Consider the following 14426-nt stretch of genomic DNA (forward strand, 5'->3'; position numbering starts at 1 on the left):
ATCTCTAGGGGTGTTTCGGATGTTGATCAGAGACTAGGGTGCCAGTTGGATAGATAGTGACCTGCTTAACACCGAGTTCTCTTAGGCTGTTCAGCCACAGTCTTCAGTGTAAAGGGGTGAGTTCGTGCTCTGGCAGCAGGCTGTGTGGAGCCGCGTCACCGTGGGACTGGGCGGCCATCACACAGCCTGGGGCCAGGTGGCTGCACCTGCACATGGGGACTGGGTTTGGATCGTCAGCTCCCAGGGTTTCTGTCTGAAACAGCTGTTTGAAGGTGCACTGTGCAGTTCGTTGTCGACAGCGCAGTTGGATGGCTTTCAGTTGATCCATGGAGCCATGCGTCCATCCCTACGACCCATTTCAGAGCATTTACATCACCCCCCAAAGAAGCCCCCATCAGCAGACCCTCCCCATCTCCCTGGCAACCACTAACCCACTTTCTCTCTCTCTGGATTGGTCTGTTCTAGATGTTTCCCATCAGTAGAATCACACACTGTCTGTCTGTGTCTGCTTCTCTCAGTGAGCATCATGTCCTCAAGGTGCATCCGTGTTGGAGAGAATGTCAGGGCTTTTCTCCTTTTCCAGGCTGATGAATCTCACAGTTTATGGAGGGACCACATTTTTTGTATCTGTTCATGAGTTAGTTGATGGACACTTTGGTGGTCTCCACTTTGGGGTGGTTGGTGTACAAGTTTTTGTGTAAATGCAGGTTTACCGGTCTCATACACCTTGGAGTGGAATCGCTGGGTCACATGGCCGTTCTACATTTAACGTTTCAAGGGACCACTGTGCTATTTTCCAGTGGGGCTGTACTGTTTCACATTGCCAGCAGCCCGGTGTGAGGATCCCTGTGTCTGCACGTCCTCACCTGCACTTGACACCGTCGTCTGTCTTTTTGATAGTAGCCATCCTGACAGGTGAGGTGGTTGTGACATTAGCTGTGCTGAAGACCTACTCATGTGCTTACTGGCCACATGTGTTTCTCTGGGGAAGTGTCGCTTCCTGTTCTTTGCCCACTTCTCTCAGAAACTCTTGACAGGAGGGCACAATCGCCCAGCCACAGCCACAACCTCTCCCTGGAAGCATAGTGGGACCTTTGTGTGTCTGCCTTTTGTTTTGGCAAAGAGGTGGCCGTGACTGGTCGGAGCACAGCCAGAGGCTGGAGGAACATCAGGAGCGCACCTGGCCGGGCACAGTGGACACGGACACAGCAGGCCGGGAGCACTCTCGGTGGCAAGGTATTGGCTGACCCCCGCCTGCAGGTCTGGTAGGGCTTCTGGGCAGGGGCGGCCAGGGTTCCGCCAGCTTTCCTAGGGTTTCTGAGAAGGGAGTGTTAGCAGACTCTTCCTTCTCTTCCAGGTGGTGAGAGGGGCCTGTCTGGACCCTCGGGCCCCGGGCACATGGCAGATCGGGGCGGAATATCGGGGTAAGTTTTATCTGCCCATAAAGCTGATTTCTTCTCGCTCCTCAGTTCCTCTCACTTTCTGCATCCTTGATCAGCTTTCTGGTTGAGTGTTTTGAAAACACTCCCATAGCAGCCCTCCCCAGAAGGCAACCTGTGGTTATGAATTTTCTCCTCTGGAAAAAGCCAGGGGGCTCTGAGCCTGCTGTTGCGAGGTGACACGGTGAGAACACACGCGTGCCTTTGTTCCTAGGCGAGGCGGCTTTGCACACGGCGGGCACACCCAAGGTGATGTGGTGCCTGCCGGAGGCCTCGACAGCGACGGACTGGCTGGCCAGGACCGGGGCGACAGAGACCCCCACCCCCACCAGTACCCCCACTTCACCCGCAGCTACTAGACCCCACCCGTCCACGCGTCCTGGTAGGCGGACAGACGTACTGTTGAACTCTTAGCGGAGTTACCTTGAACTTGTGGAATCTTTTAAGAAGCAAAAGCAAATCCTGCCACCGTGTTGTAGCTCAATCCAATGTGAATTCACTTTTTTTTTTAATAAATGTGTTCTGCCATTTTTAAGACAAGGTTTCTGTTAATGAGGCATTCCATTTTCCATTAATAAAAGTTTATGGTTCTCACCCGTGTATATGTATCGGTGATTACAGAGCAGAGAACAGGGTCAGCCCTCAGCGGCATCACTGTTCGGAAAGCAGAGGCCGGCTCACATTCCTGAATTCTCACAGCTCCTGTCCCCATCTTACAGAGAAGGAAATGGGTGCAGGGGTCAGACTGCTCACGAGAGTCCTAGAGCCCTTAGGTGGCAGAGCTGGGAAGGAATTAGGAATTCTTCACCAATGGGGAGGGAGTGTTCATCCGGGACCCCTGGGACCAGTCACTTTACCTGACAGTTCTGTGCGATTTGTGGGTCTGGCTGAGCGGCGGGGTTGGGCAACCCTTGCTTGGCACAAGCTCAGCGGTACTGGATCCACCCGTTTTCCTGGAAATGCAAGTTCATAGGTGAAATCTCATTTGTGATTATAAATAGCAGTGATCTTAATTAAGGGCTTCCCTGGCAACACAGTGATAAAGAATCTGCCTGGAATTCAGGAGACACAGGTTCGATCCCTGGGTTGGGAAGATCCCCTGGAGAAGGAAATGGCAACCCACTACAGTATTCTTGCGTGGGAAATCCCATGGACAGAGGAGTCTGGCGGGCTACAGTCCATGGGGTCTCAAAGAATTGGACATGACATAGCACACTCACAGCAGCAACCTTCATTGAAAACCCCTGACGCCAAAGGGGTTGTTCACGAGCTTCTCCCAGCTCCATCTAGGCCCCTGCGGTGTGACACCACAGTGAGGCGTGTCTCTGGAAGGATCGCTGGCCCTGCCCTTCTCAGGGATGAGATGACCTGGTGGCCATAAGGCTGACCCTGGGGGGCCTGTGCAGGGCTTGGGGGCGAGAGGGAGAGCTGCCTCCCTGAGTCCCAGCCCTGGACCTGTGTGGTCTGGACTGGCGAGTGATGAGTTAACCTGTGTGCAGCCTGCTGGGAACATGATTCCCTCCTTCCCCTCCCCTTTCTCTGTAACTAGGACAGCCACCCACTGGCCCCAGAACAATTGCCAATTCTCCTGGAGTCCCCTGTGTTCCTGCTGGGTTGGTGAAGCAAGGGTTTAAAAGAGCAATCTGAAAACCCGACCCAGCTTGCCTTGAAGCCTGCATCTGGTGGTCCCTGTCTGTCTGAATTGCCCAAATAAACACCTCCCTCACCACGGGGGCTTTTAACAAGTTGACAGGATGCCATCTCCATGCACTGGGGCCCAGTGTGGCATATTTCCTCCTGCACGGACAGCCTCATTGCACCCCACAAACTAGTCTGGAAACCAGGGTCCAGGGGGTTCAGAGTTGGCTGGGAGAAGCCAGATTGGGATTGGGACCTGGAGGTGTCACCTGTTCACAGATCTTGTTACAAGGTAGGAGCAAGTCCTAAAGTTCAGAACTGGTGCTCCTGAGGGGGCCCCAGGAAGTGTGGAGAGTGTGGGCCTGTATCACCCCACAGCCTGTGAGGAAAGACAGGCCCCTTCCTCATTACCCAGGCCTAACACCAGGCTCCATGGTACTTGGATACCCTACAGGATAGGTGATGTAATCATTTATTCTCTTCCAGTTGTAGAGGTCAGGAGTCCAAAGTCAAGGTGTCAGCGCAGCTGGTTTCTTCTAAGGCTGTTGAGGGGGTTCTGTTACAGGCCCTTTCCCAGACTCCAATCCAGTCCAGTGAAAGTGAAAGCTTTAGTCACTCAGTCACGTGTGAGTCTTGGCAATACAGTGTCCCCATCGACTGTAGCCCACCAGCCTCCTCTGTCCTTGGAATTCTCCAGGCAGTACTGGAATGTGTAACCATTCCCTTCTCTAGGGGATCTTCCTGACCGAAGGATCAAACCTGTGTCTCATGTTTTCTGAATTGGCAGACAGGTTCTTTACCGTTAGTGCCAGCTGGGAATCCCCCTGACTCTGGTGGTCATCAGACTTTGACGGTTGCTGGCAATCTTTGGCATCTTTTTTTTTAAGTCTTTATTGAATTGATTACTGTTTTGTGGTTTTTTTTTGTAAAAGGTCTTAGTTTATTCTCTCAAGAAACATCTGCACAGTCACCACAGATACAGCCACTGCAGAATCTTAACTCCTTTTTTTTGCCAGCACCAACATCAGCCTTTGTAGTCCCCCTGACTTTCTTCATTCTGTTCTTGAGTTCCTTTGGCTGTTTTCTTGAGGTCTTTTTCTTCTCATTTAGGCCATATTTTGTCAGCCTGTGTTTGGGCTCACTCTTCGTGTAATCCAAGGAATCATAAATCATTCCAAAGCCAGTTGTCTTGCCACCACCAAAATGGATTCACAATCCAAATACAAAGATGACATCTGGTGTGGTCTGGCACATTTTGGCCAGTTTTCCCCAAATTTCTGTTTCAAGTACTGTTGCCTTTCCAGGGTGAAGAACATCTATGACCATTTGTTTCTGCCAAAGTAATTGGTTGGTCATGAACTTCCTGGTCCAGATAGTTACTATGTCATTCACAATGGCAGCTGATCTTCAAGCAGCCAGGGAGGAAAAAAAAAAAACAATACTTTTTTTTATGTTTTATTTTTTTGTCCAAAGAGGTATGTGGGATCTTAGCTCCCCAACCAGGGATGGAACCCACACCCTCTGCATTGGGAGGCAAAGTCTTAACCACTGGACCACCAGGGAAGTCTGTAATCTTTGGCATCTCTTGACTTGTAAATGTCTCTCTGCCTCCTTCACGCAGCCTTCTCCCTGTGTGTGTGTGTGTGTGTGTGTGTGTGTGTGTGTTTGTGTGTTGTATGCGTGCTTATGTGTCCAAATTCCCCTTTTTATAAGGTCACAGTCATGTTGGATTAGCACCCACCCAAATGACCTCATTTTAACTTGATTACCTCTGTGGACATGAATTTGAGCAAACTCCAGGATAGAGTGAAGGACAGGAAAGTCTGGCATGCTGCAGTGCGTGGGGTCAGACACTACTGAGCAACTGAACAACAGCAACCTCTGTGCAGGTCTTGTCTTCAAGTACAGTCACTTCCTGAGGTCCTAGGGGCCAGGACATCAACATGTGAATTTGGCAGGGAAAAGAGGTCACAGTTTTCAAAGATACACAGATTTTTCAGAAGCGCAACTTCTGGGAAAATTGAGGAAAATGGCTTGTCATTTAGTCCAGAACCTTACAAAGAGTTGTTCACCGTTTCTGTGAACAGACCTGCAGGGTCTAAACACCCCCCCTGCTGCTTCTGCCTCAGATGAGCTGTCTCAATAGGCCCACGTGTCTGAGCACTTCATCCTGTGCTCAGTGTAACCAGGACTGGTACCCAGCATTCACAGGCTGAATTAGTATTTATCAGACATTATTTTCTTTTTATTTCTTCTGTTTATATCTGATAGAGCATCATATGGTTGGGCTGCTGTTTTGTTGTTGTTTTTTTAACTGTATGTGGTTAAGTCATAATGGGCTTCCCAGGGGGCACTAGTGGTAAAGAACCTGCCTGCCAATGCAGGGGACAGACGCAAGACACACGGGTTCGATTCCTTGGTCAGGAAGAGCCCCTGGAGAAGGAAATGGCAACCCATGGTATTCTTGCCTGGAAAATCCCTTGGACAGAGGAGCCTGGCAGGCTACAGTCCATGGGGTTGCAAAGAGTCAGACACCACTGAAGCGATGGAGCGCACAAGTCATATTAGCTCTGATTTTTATTTCTGGAGACAAAAGGGAGGTGGAAGAAAAGACTTGTTATAAAAAGAACCTGCAGGGACTTCCCTGGCAGTCCAGTGGTTAAGATCCCATGCTTCAAATGGAGGGGCTGCACATTCTAACCCTGGGTGGGGAACTAAGATCCAGCATGATATGCAGTGTGGCAAAAAAAAAAATAGAACCTGGGACACTTAGGCTGTGTCCACCTTTTGGCTGCTGTCAGTCGTGCTGCTGTGAAGATGAGTGTGCCTGGATGTCTCTGCACACCTGTTTTCTACTCTCCTGAATGTATACCTGGGAGTGAAATTCCTGGCTCCTATGGTAATTTTAGACATTTAACTTTTGAGGAACTGCCAGGTTGTTTTCCATCGCGGCTGCCCCATCTTAACATTCCCACCAGCCCTGCACGGGAGTTCCGAGTGTGTCTCCCATCTTCACCACTTGTTTTCTGAGTGCGTTTCTTGTTTTAAATAATAGCCATTCTGTTGGGTGTGTTAGGCCTTCCTTGGTGGCTTAGTGGTAAAGTATCTTTATCTTTAGTGGTAAAGTATCTGCCTGCCAATGCAGGAGCCACAGAAGATGGGAATTCGATCCCTGGGTGGGGAAGATCCCCTGGAGAAGGAAATGGGAACCCACTCCAGTATTCTTGCCTGGAGAATTCCGTGGACAGAGGAGCCTGGCAGGCTACAGTCCAGTGGGTAGCAAAGAGTTGGACACAACTGAAGTGACTGACCCCCACCACCAATGAGTGTGTTAGTAGTGTGGATAAGCAAATGGTGGTCCAGCCATACAGTGGAATGTTGTTGTTGCTTGTTGTTTAGTCGCTCAGTTATATTCTTTTCCATTGTGGTTTATCACAGGATATTGAGTGTAGTTCCCTGTGCTATAGAGTAGGACCTTGTAGTTTATCCATCTTATATATATATATATGCTAGTTTGCTAATGCCAGATTCCCAGTCCTTCCCTCCCTCATCCCCCTCCCCCTTGGCAACCATAAGTCTGCTCTCTACTTCTGTGAATCTATTTCTGTTATATAGATACATTCATGTCATATTTTAGATTCCATATATAAGTGATATGATATTTTCATTTTTTGTCTGACTTAGTATAATAATTTCTTTTTCTGCTGCTGCTAAGTCACTTCAGTCGTGTCCGACTCTGTGCAACCCCATAGATGGCAGCCCTCCAGGGTCCCCAGTTCCTGGGATTCTCCAGGCAAGAACACCGGAGTGGGTTGCCATTTCCTTCTCCAATGCATGAAAGTGAAAAGTGAAAGTGAAGTTGCTCAGTCGTGTCCGACTCTTAGCGACTTAATGGACTGCAGCCCACCAGGCTCCTCCGCCCATGGGATTTTCCAAGCAAGAGTACTGGAGTGGGGTGCCATTGCCTTCTCCATAATAATCAACCTATATTGCTGCAAATGGCATTATTTCATTCTTTTTACGGCTGAGTAATATTCCATTGTATATATGTACCACATCTTTATCCATTCCTGTCGATGGACTTTTAGATTGATTCTGTGTCATAGATACTGTAAATAGTGTTGCTATGAACACAGGTACATGTATAGGATGGCAAGAGTTTTTAATTAAACTGTCTATTTTTTACTGGGGTATAGCTGAGTAACAGTGTTTTTGATAGTTTCAGGTGAACAGCAAAAGGACGCAGCCATATGTATTTAATGGTAACCATGCATGCGTGCTAAGTCACTTCAATTGTGTCTGACTCTGTGATTCTATGGACCGTTGCCCACCAGGCTCCTCTGTCCATGGGATTTTCCAGGCAAGAATACTGGAGTGGGTTGCCATGCCCTCCTCCATTCTCCCCCAAACTCCCCTCATATTCAGGCTGCCATATAACATTGAGCAGAGTTCCCTGTGCTATACAGTAGGTCTTTGTTGGTTATCCACTTTAAATATAACACTGTGCACCTGTCCATACGAAGGCAAATTTTTGTGTTACATATATTTTGCCACGATTTTTTAAAAATGTTTTAAAGGTCAGGGTAGGGGCGGTTGGGTGTCATAGGAATGAGAACCACGGCAGTAGGCTTGGGAGACAGACTTGGAATCCAACCTACCTGTCTGCCCATAGGAGTTACTAGTTCCTCTCTGTTTTGGCTTTGTTAACTGAGAATAGGACAGTATTTGTCATAGAGGGTCTTTGCCAAGATTAAATTAGTTAATAGATGTAAAAAGCTCCTAGAAAATGTTAAGTGTTCAATAAATGTTAACAGGCACTGGGAGGCCTACAGGAATAGGGCCTAAGGTACTCATGTTCTCCGGGAGACCCATAAAATGTTTTCTGAGGCCCAGAGAGAAAGAGGGCAGAAATGATCAGCTCCGAAAATGCAAAGAGAAAACTGCAAAATCAGAATGAATACCTTATCACATGTCTCCACATTTACAAAAATGTGTCAACTCCATCAACCGCTAAATTCTGTATTCATAAAGATTTCATTACATTTCAAAACAGCTCCTAGGTTAAATTTTCTCACTTTGCAGGAATTCCCCAGCCTGCACAATGATTGCCAGTCTCAAATTGCACGCATTCCTCTTCGTTAAATATTTTCACATGCAGTGCTCTAAAAAGGACTTTTGAGTTTTTAAAAACACAGGCATAGAGTTGTCGGTTCCTGGGGATATGGTGCTTTTTCACTGGTTTGCAGATCGAGGGGCGGGGTCTCCACTGAGACCTCCCAGTGCTGCCCCTCCCCAACCCTCCAGAGGTTAGCCCATCCCTCCCTCGTTAGTCACAAGATCACAGGATGGTGAGGCCAGTGGGTTCACATCTCAGACTCTCCTTCTTTTGTCAACTGTGTGTCCTTGGAAAAGTGACTTACCCTCTCTGGAGCTCTCAGAGTTGTCATTTCTCAAATGGGCATGATGCCTCCACCCCAGGTCGCTGGGCAGATTCTGGTGGGTGACTATGTCAGGTCCAACCTTATGAGCCAGAGGCCTCATTGGCTCAGCAAGATGCCAGTTTCTCAGCATCTCCTCTCCCCAGAGTAGCGCTGATTTTTTTTTTTTTAAGGGGGGCGGGGGGGGGGGGCGGTGCTTGGCATGCAGTTTGTGGGAATCTTAGTTCCCTGATCAGGGATCAAACCTGGGGCCTCAGCAATGAGTGTGCTGAGTTCTAAACACTCATTACCAGGGAATTCCTAGTATTGCACTGATTTTATGATTTGAGAGTTTCACACAATACCTGCAAGAGAATTAGGTGTGTGTTTCCTCTGGCTGTCATAACAAATTGACATAAACCTCTCACCTCAAAGTCTGGAGGCCTGAAGTCCTCCAATTCAAGGTGCCTGCAGAGCTGTTTCTTTCCAAGGCACTAGGAGAGCGATCTGATTCCCTGCCTTTTCCAGCTTCTCCAAGCCACCCACACTCCTTGCATCCTGGCCCCTTCCTCCAGCTTCAGAGCCAGGAATGCAGCATATTTTTCATCCTTTTTCCACAGTCACATCTCCCTCTGACTATTAGGGGACAATTTCTGAAATCATGAGCCTTGGCCAGGCCTGCTTGCCTGAATTGCCTCGCAACAGTAGGTCCTGAAAAGCAAAGTGGTGCTGCCTCTGAAAACTAACCAGAAGAATTTGAGAGGGGCCAAAAGGAGGGAGGAGATACCAGCCCATAATATGTCCTACCAACCTCCCAGAATCCTTCATGCTTGAATCCATCTTGAACAAGAGATGCACACACCACCTGGAAGAACCAGGGGTGTGTGTATGTGTGTGCATGTGTGTGTGCTCAGTCACTCAGTTGTGTCCAACTCTTTGTGACCCCCTGGACTGTAGCCCACCAGGCCCCTCTGTTAAGAGAATTTTCCAGGCAAGAATACTGGTGTGAGATGCCAATTCGTCCTCCAGGGGATCTTCCCAATTTAGGGAATCGAACCCAAGTCTCTTTCATCTCCTGAATTGGCAGGTGGATTCTTTACCACCAAGCTACCAAAGAAGCCCTAAGCCTGGTGACTCAGACTAAATGTGGGCCAAACAAGATGACTGGCCAGAGGCAACTCAGAAACCAACCTCATTACCATAAACCCTGAGCCTTCGAGCCACGTAGCAGAGCAGTTCTCCTGGGTTCCTTTATTTGCTATTTTCTACCCCCACCCGGCGCCCCCTTCCCAACAAAGTCTCTTGCTTTGTCAGCCCGTGTGTCTCCTCAGACAATTCACTTCTGAATGTTAGACAAGAGCCCACTCTCGGGCCCTGGTAGGGTCTCCCTCCCTTCCTGGTACATGATCACAGTCAGGGAGGGATCTCTGATGTGGACTTCTTTGGGTAGGGGGAGGGGGCGTTATTTTGCCTTTCCCACTGGGATGGGAATCTGTGTTGGGGGCGGAGGTTCACAGGCGTGAGTACTGACCAAGGAAGTGAGACAGTGGCTACCTGTGGCCTCAGGCTTGTGGCCTGATGACTCAGATGGTGAAGAATCTGCCAGTGATGTGGGAGACCCAGGTTTGATTCCTGTTTCGGGAAGATCCCTTGACAGAGGAAACCCACTCCAGTATTCTTACCTGGAGAACCCCATGAAGAGAAGAGTCTGGTAGGCTGTGGCCTAGGGTCACAAAGGGACATGACAGACGCGAGAAAAAGCTGCCTGGCACTGACCCTGGGGTGATTAGGGCAGGGGGATAGTGACACCGAGTGTGAGAGGAGCCAATTGGGATGTGAGCTCTGAGTCGACTGGTTTGCATGTGAAAGGCACCCTAGGGCAACTTGTTTGCTGTCTCTGGGAATTAGCTGGTCCTGGGAGGGGCTGAAGCCCCAGATGTCAAAGCATCAGAAACAAGAAAATAAAGACATGGGTAACACATCCATGTCTAACTAATACACCCAGAACACGGTTGTTGTTCTAAGTCGTGTCCGACTCTCTGTGACCCCATGGACTGCAGCATACCAGGCTTCCCTGTCCATCACTGTCTCCCAGAGTTTGCTCAAACTCATGTTCATTGAGTCAATTATGCCATCCAACCAACTCATTCTCTGTCGTCCCCCTTTCCTCCTGCCTTCAATCTTCCCCAGCTTCAGGGTCCTTTCAAATGAGTCAGCTCTTCACGTCAGGTGGTCAAAGTATTGGCGCTTCAGCTTCAGCATCAGTCCTTCCAATGAATAATCAGGGTTGATTTTCTTTAGGATTGGCTAGTTTGATCTCCTTACTGTCTAAGGGACTCCCGAGTCTTCTCCAGCATCATAGTTTGAAAGTATTCATTCTTCGGTCCTTAGCCTTCTTCATGGTCGAACTCTCACATCCATACGTGACTACTGGGAAAACCATAGCTTTGACTATATAGATCTTTGTCATCACAGTGATGTCTCTCTTTTTTAATACGTTGTCTAGGTTTGTCATAACTTTTCTTCCAAGGAGCCAGCATGGTAGACACAGAGTAAATTCTTATCGAATCTATGCAGAGGAGAAAGAGAGAAAGGACACAATAATCCTGTATCTTATGGACTTCCCTGGTAGTCCAGTGGTTAAGACTCTGCCTTCCAATGCAGGGGGTGTGGGTGCGATCCCTGGTTAGGGAGCTGAGATCCCACATGCCTCACAGGCAAGAAACCAAAACATAAAACAAAGCAATATTGTAACAAATTCAATAAAGACTTAAAAAATGGTCTGCTGCTGCTGCTAAGTCACGTCAGTCGTGTCCAACTGTGTGCGACCCCATAGATGGCAGCCCAGCAGGCTCCCCCATCCCTGGGATTCTCCAGGCAAGAACACCAGAGTGGGTTGCCATTTCCTTCTCCAGTGAATGAAAGTGAAAAGTGAAAGTGAAGTCGCTCAGTCATGTCTGACTCTTCGCGACCCCATGGACTGTAGCCTACCAGGCTCCTCCGTCCATGGGATTTCCCAGGCAAGAGTACTGGAGTGGGTTGCCATTGCCTTCTCCAAAAATGGTCTACATTAAAAAAAATCCTTAAAATCCTCTGTCTTCATGTTTTCATTCCTGGTCTGGCCTTTTGGGTCTTCTGGGGCCCGGCAGAATGCTAGCTTAGAGTGTCTGACGGGGACACCAAGCCTTGTAGTGTCTTCAGTCAACACCAGGTGGCAGACCATCTCCACTGAGATTGGGAGGGAACCTGGCATGTTCGGACACGTGCAGTAGTAAGGCTGCTGCTATTCCTGAGGAAGGTCCAAGGAACACCTCTAGTAAGAGTTACCTGGCGGTGGAGGGATGGGCTTATTTATTTTTTAGTCACACCACCACGGTGGCTTGTGGGATCTTAGTTCCCTGACCAGGGAGAACCTGGGCCATGGCAGAAAAAGCGCTGAGTTCTAACCACTGGACCTCCAGGGAATTCCCAGGGAGGGGCTTCTTTAAAATGCAGGTTCCCAGCCCCAACTGACCCATTGACCCCTGGGAAGCTGACTGTTGAGAAGTGGCTTCCAGGGGCTCCTCACCATGGTCCTGTCAGGGAGGCCCCCGTGAGGGCTGGGTGACTTATGTGAGACCAAGCCAGGCTGGAGAATGTTATCCCAGCTCTACCCTTTACCACCTGGATGACCTGGAACCAGTTACCTTGAACGCCTGAGTTTTTTCTTGCTGTCTTTTTTTTTGGCCATGCCCCGCAGCATATAAGATCCTCCCCAACCAGAGATCGAACATGTGCCCCCTGCTTTGGGAGCACAGAGTCTTAACTACTGGATCTCCAGGGAAGTCCCTGAGTCTTCTCTTTGTAAAACGGGCTGGGGGATTTCTGAGGATGCAAGGAGCTGATGCATTTAAAGTGCTTTACAGGCTTCCCTGGTGGCTCAGTGGTACAGAATCTGCCTGCCAGTGCAGGAGACATGGGTTTGATCCTTGACCTGGGAAGATCCCACATGCTGCGGAGCAACTAAGCCCTCACGCTACAACTGTTGAGCCCGTGCTCTAGAGCCCAGGAGAAGAAACTACAGAAGCCAGCACTCTAGAGTCTGTGCTCCACAACAAGAGAAGCCCCCGCAACGAGAAGCCCGTGCGTCACAAGTAAGGAGTAGCCCCCGCTCGCCGCAACTAGCGGAAAGCCTGTGCGTCAACCAACAAAGGCCCAGCAGTCAAAAATAAATAAAATTATTATTATTTTCTTTTATTAGGTTGTACCAGGTCTTGGTATATGCAAACTCTTAGCTGCGGCATGCGGGATCTGGTTCCCTGACCAGGGGGTTGAACCCGGGCCCCCTGCATTGGCAGCATGGAGTCTTAGTGACTGAACCACGAGGGAAGTCTCTAAAATAAAAGTATTTTTTTAAAGAGTCAAAAATAAAGGGCTTTGCACAGGACCCAGCATCTGTGGGTGCTTAGCCAGTGATTGTGGTTGCAGTCAATTCTTCTAGAAGAGACAGGTCTAAACTGGGGCCTTCCGCCTCCTTGCAGTCTTGGGGAGGGGGTTCGATCTGCCCCCACGCCCACCACAGCTGTGATCTATAACCCTGTGTTTGCAGTTTTTCAAAGAAGGGGCCCTGTTCGGGTATCTGAAAGCTGCACGCTGAGGGGTTAAGTGCCAGGAGCCGCTGATGATGCCTCACGGCTGCCTCCAATCTCACAGTCAGACCCACCTCGTGCCAGCCAGCCGTGAAACTGCCGGGCGCCCCACATAGCCAGCCACAGAAACTTCGCGCTGGGCCCCATGGGGAGGCTCGTAAAACACACTGAAGCTTCCCCTGCCGGCCCCGGCAGACCGAATATTTACAGACTTGGCTGAAATGAGACCCAGCAGGGCAAATTTCACAGGCAGCCCAGAAAAAGTCTCCTCGCCCCCTGTCCCTGGGAAAACAGGACATAGGGTGAAATGTAGTCTGTTAGGTCAAGGCCCACACCCTCAGCAAGACAAGATGTGACCTGGGCTTGACATAGTTGCTCAGTCGTGTCTGACTCTCTGCAACTCCAAGGACTGTAGCCTGCCAGGCTCCTCTGTCCATGGGATTTCCTAGGCAAAAATATTGGAGTGGGTTGCTATTTCCTTCTCCAGGGGATCTTCTGGACACAGGGATGGAACCTAGGTCTCCTGGCATTGGTAGGCAGATTCTTTACCACCGAGCCACCAGGGAAGCCGGAGAGAGCTCTTCTGTTTAGCAGCAGCATCCAGGGCATTTCCTGTGTGCCAGGCTCTGTGCTAGGGACACAGCAGTGACCATGACCGAGACAGATTTGCTCTGTGGAGCCCATGGGGAGTGTTTTAAGCAGGAGGTGGAGTGAGCCTGGCTTCCTGAAGGAGCTGACTGGAAGGATATCCCAGGAGAGGGAACAGAATGTGCAGGAGCTCCTGGGAAGGAATGGGTGTGGCAATCTGGGAGGAACCTAGCAAGCAGGAATGTGTGTGAGTTGGGTTCAGAGTGACCTGTGAGGTCCCAGTGGGGTCAGGGATCAGGCCAGCAGACACAGGCAATTTGAGGGCACTGGGGGTGGGGATGGCAGGCTTTAGCAGTTGAAGGGATCCTCAGGCTCCTAGTAGGGATAAAGGTGTCTGTTATCCCAGAAAGGCAACCAGCACTTTCTGTCTCTAGGGAACTGGCAGCAGCCAGTCCTGGGGAAGGGACAAGCCAAGGTAGGCTCATGGCCAAGTTATCTGGACAAAGGTAACAGCAGGGGGAGCCTCCTGCAGACTCCAGGCATGAGGTCCCCCACCCCCACTCCAAAGACCTGAACGTAGGTGGTAGGAGCACGCTGGCTAGCAGAGCTGATAAGGTTGGTAGTTCATGCCCAACCTGGACTGAGTCACAGCTGCAGGCTAATGAGAGAGGCGGCTAATTCATGGAAGAGCAGTTGGGGGAGGGGGGAGCGGGAAG

General features: G+C 49.7%; 1 protein-coding gene and 1 pseudogene across 2 annotated transcripts in view; one reads left to right on the forward strand and one right to left on the reverse strand.

Moving 5' to 3' along the window:
• The window catches only part of SAFB2 (scaffold attachment factor B2), a 28876-nt gene extending 26843 nt beyond the window's left edge, over positions 1-2033 (forward strand). The window contains exons 19-21 of one of the 2 annotated variants that reach the window (XM_019964384.2): positions 1124-1236; positions 1358-1424; positions 1654-2033. In XM_019964384.2, the coding sequence (XP_019819943.2) occupies positions 1124-1236; positions 1358-1424; positions 1654-1798 (325 nt within the window). In that variant the 3' untranslated portion in view covers positions 1799-2033. Of the gene's footprint in view, positions 1-465; positions 1237-1357; positions 1426-1653 lie in introns of those variants that run through there. The other variant, XR_011567550.1, reaches the window with a different exon arrangement.
• A 1992-nt stretch (positions 2034-4025) lies between these two features.
• LOC139183982 (small ribosomal subunit protein eS24-like) lies at positions 4026-10854 on the reverse strand (annotated as a pseudogene).
• Between the last annotated feature and the right edge of the window lie 3572 nt (positions 10855-14426).

This window comes from Bos indicus, chromosome 7, assembly GCF_029378745.1.
Source record: "Bos indicus isolate NIAB-ARS_2022 breed Sahiwal x Tharparkar chromosome 7, NIAB-ARS_B.indTharparkar_mat_pri_1.0, whole genome shotgun sequence".
NCBI lineage: Eukaryota > Metazoa > Chordata > Mammalia > Artiodactyla > Bovidae > Bos > Bos indicus.